Source organism: Ailuropoda melanoleuca, unplaced genomic scaffold, assembly GCF_002007445.2.
Source record: "Ailuropoda melanoleuca isolate Jingjing unplaced genomic scaffold, ASM200744v2 unplaced-scaffold8765, whole genome shotgun sequence".
NCBI lineage: Eukaryota > Metazoa > Chordata > Mammalia > Carnivora > Ursidae > Ailuropoda > Ailuropoda melanoleuca.
The window spans coordinates 2252-5742 of NW_023254175.1; the positions used below are offsets into that span (position 1 = coordinate 2252).

At 46.4% G+C, this 3491-nt stretch overlaps 1 protein-coding gene across 1 annotated transcript; it reads left to right on the plus strand.

Annotated features, from left to right (window-relative positions):
• Positions 1–454: 454 nt before the first annotated feature.
• Positions 455–1445, plus strand: LOC100473849 (putative olfactory receptor 2B8). Its single transcript, XM_034653441.1, is given in 2 exon segments — positions 455–942; positions 977–1445. Coding segments are annotated over 2 exon segments (957 nt in total).
• The last annotated feature ends 2046 nt before the right edge of the window (positions 1446–3491 follow it).

Consider the following 3491-nt stretch of genomic DNA (forward strand, 5'->3'; position numbering starts at 1 on the left):
ATTATATTCTATTGCCTGTGAAGTGTGCGTGCAATCATGAGATACGTATTTACAGAAACGTCCCTCCCTCTGTCTGCATCTCCTTTTGAATTCTTTCTCATGGCTCTCCCTCTTTTTCCTTCATCCCCTATGTACATACTTATAGTCATTTAAGTCTTATTGAGCTCAGACTGAAAGACCTTTTGAACCTATGACTGATGCCAACACAAGGGCCCTTATTTCATTTTTCTTATACCAAATATTAATGACATATTTTGTGATAACATGGACTATATTGGGAGGAACTACATCAATTTTACTGAATACATCATTTATTCAAATAGTTACTGATAAAACCTACAGCCCTGTCTTTATCATGAAAGATCTACTCCCAGTCAACTGTTTATTTTTTTGATGATTTCGTTTAAAAGTTGCTAAACGCTTGGTCCTGACAGGAAACATGTGCTAACAGAGGATGGAACAGAAAAATGGCAGTTCTTTCACTGGGTTTATCCTGCTGGGTTTCTCGGACCGGCCTCAGCTGGAGCTCGTCCTCTTCGTGGTTCTTCTGATCTTCTATCTGTTCACGCTGCTGGGAAACACCACCATCATTGCCTTGTCCCACCTGGACCCCCATCTTCAGACTCCCATGTACTTTTTCCTCTCCAACCTGAGCTTTCTGGACCTGTGCTACACGACCAGCACTGTCCCGCAGCTCCTGGTTCATCTCAGGAGAGCANCTCATCTCAGGGGAGCAGACAAGTCTATCTCGTTCGGTGGCTGTGTGGTTCAGCTGTTTGTCGCTCTAGGGTTGGGCTGCACAGAGTGCATTCTCTTAGGGGTCATGGCATTTGACCGCTATGCAGCCATCTGCAGGCCCCTGCACTACACAGTGGTCATGCACCCCCGTCTCTGTGCCCTCATGGCTTCCGCATCGTGGGTCATTGGTTTTGCCAACTCCTTTCACATCATGGTTCATTGGTTTTGCCAACTCCTCATTGCAGACAGCGCTCATCTTCATTGTACCACATTGTGGGAGAAATAAAATAGATCACTTCTTTTGTGAGATTCCCCCATTACTCAAGCTTGCCTGTGTTGACACGACTGGATATGAGTCAGAGATGTTCTTTGTCAGTGTGATGATTCTCCTCATCCCTGTGGCCTTAATCACCTTCTCCTATGGGCGGATTGTCAGGGCGGTCTTAAGAATAAAGTCATCTGCAGGGCAGAGGAAAGCGTTTGGGACATGTGGGTCCCACATCACGGTGGTCTCCCTGTGACTCCAGCTGACTGGGTGGGAAGACCCTTTGATGGAAGACATTGAATGCCAGGGTATTTAGGATGATTGTGACCTAGTGGTCTGGGTGGCACAGTTCATGGTCAACCCCGTCATATATACACTGCGGAACAAGGATGTGACGGGAGCAATGAAGAAGGTGCTTTGCAGGGGCCGTGACTCCAGCTGACTGGGTGGGAAGACCCTTTGATGGAAGACATTGAATGCCAGGGTATTTAGGATGATTGTGACCTAGTGGTCTGGGTGGCACAGTTGATTGGGCATATGCTTCCTGCTCAGGTCATGATCCCGGGTCCTGGGATCAAGTCCCACTATAGGCAACGTGCTCAGCCGGCAGCCTGCTTCTGCCTCTGCCCCTGATTGTGCTAGCTCTGTCTCTTTCTCTCTACGAATAAATAAAGAAAGCTTTAAGAAAAAAACAAGTTGATTCAGTCCTCCCCGTGTCTTCTAAAATTTCCTCTGACAGCTCTCAAGGGAATTCCCTTACCTGGTGTTTTTGTACAGTGAGTGCTCAAAATCTAAGTCCGGGATTCCTACAGCCGCCAGGGATGCTGCTCAGTGTCCGAGAGCATCTGTGTCGTGTTGTCATTGTAAAGAGCTCCACAGCTTTTCCTGATTTTTCCCCCAAATGGGAACATGGTTTCATTTCTACTTGGAAGAAGACATTCAGGAGCATACCATAATGGCATAGGGAAACTAAGAATATGAACCACTAAAACACTAAGAAATATTAACATTTTAGCATTTTCTGGCAGCCTGTTGGAGGCATGTCACCTCTTCTTGCACTGTGATCGTGGCTCTATTATAAGGTGCATAGTTTCACTGTATCGCAGCTTTTTCACAGATGTAATTGGGCAAGAGTGAAAAAAGATATCTTTAGCCCAAAGAAAATCCTGCCAACATCAATCCTGATACAGTGTATTTAAATCTTCTCTTCATACCATTTAATAATTTCTTTCATCCAGGCATCAACTGATCAATGCTTTTGTATCTCAAACCTGCCGAAGGCCTCATACAATTTGAATGCAGGGACATCTTATAAAAAATGGGAAATGACCCCTTATTTGCAGGAAATCCCATGCTCTCTGGAGCTTGCCGGATTCAGTAGGAGGAAATGTAAAGAATAAATACAATGTATGTAATATTAAACATCTCCGTGTGTCTGACCTTCAGAAATAGCCACCTCAGTTTGAAGTACTGTTGTACAATCTGAATTAGGAGAGATGAACGCAAACATCCTAGAACAACTGAGTCTGACCGGGCAGCCCTCTGATCCTACCTCGGGCTCAGCTTGCGCAGAAACGTGTTTGGGGCATGGATCTGGGTGTTGTGTGCATGTATTGTCGCACACGGTGTACTTTCCCACGGAGGCTGGAGCTCGGCAATGCCATCTTCAGAGACATGGTTCTGATCCCTGGTAGGTTTTCCCAACTCGTAGCCCGTGCAGGTAAGTGTATCTGTGTCTGGGACCAGACACGTCCGTGTAACCAGGGTGTTGTTCCCTATCCTGACAGTGACCAGCTCCTCCAGGGCCTTCCACCCCCTGAGCTGGTCGTGCTCATGACACGTGACCTTGCTTCAGAGGCAGTGCTTGGAGGCTGGAAATGACAGCCAGGAGATTATGCACACGGTCAGGGGCTCTCTGGATCGCTACAGCATTGCAATATTCCCACTGGAATCCAACCCTGGGGTTTCTCTTGACAGCACAGTGATGCTGCATGTGTGCCAGCGGAAAAGCAGTTTTGTGATACTGTTTATCCCTGATGTTGACAGATTTCCATTCTCCATCATATTTCTGTTTCTGTTTTAAAGATTGTATTTATTTATTTATTTATTTATATATTTGAGAGAGAGACAGAGACCCTGGGCAGGGACGGGCAGACTCTGAGCTCAGCACAGACCGAGAGCGTCTCCGTCTTCTGACGTGGAGAGCAGGAGCTGAGTTGAAATCAAGAGTTGACTGCTTGGTCTACTGAACTTGCCATGCACCGCTCTACTCTCTGTTGTGTTTCAGCCACATCAACATCGTGATTCACACCCAATGGTCACTTTAAAATTCCTCAAATGACCTCTCTTTGGAGGAAAACCCCCAGGGTCTCATGAAGTTACACAGCCTGTTGTTCTGGGGGAGCAACTACTCTGCACTTAAGGGCACACAGCGCCCTGGGGTCGAACATTTATTTTCTTGAAGTGAATGTTTGGCATTTGCATGTTT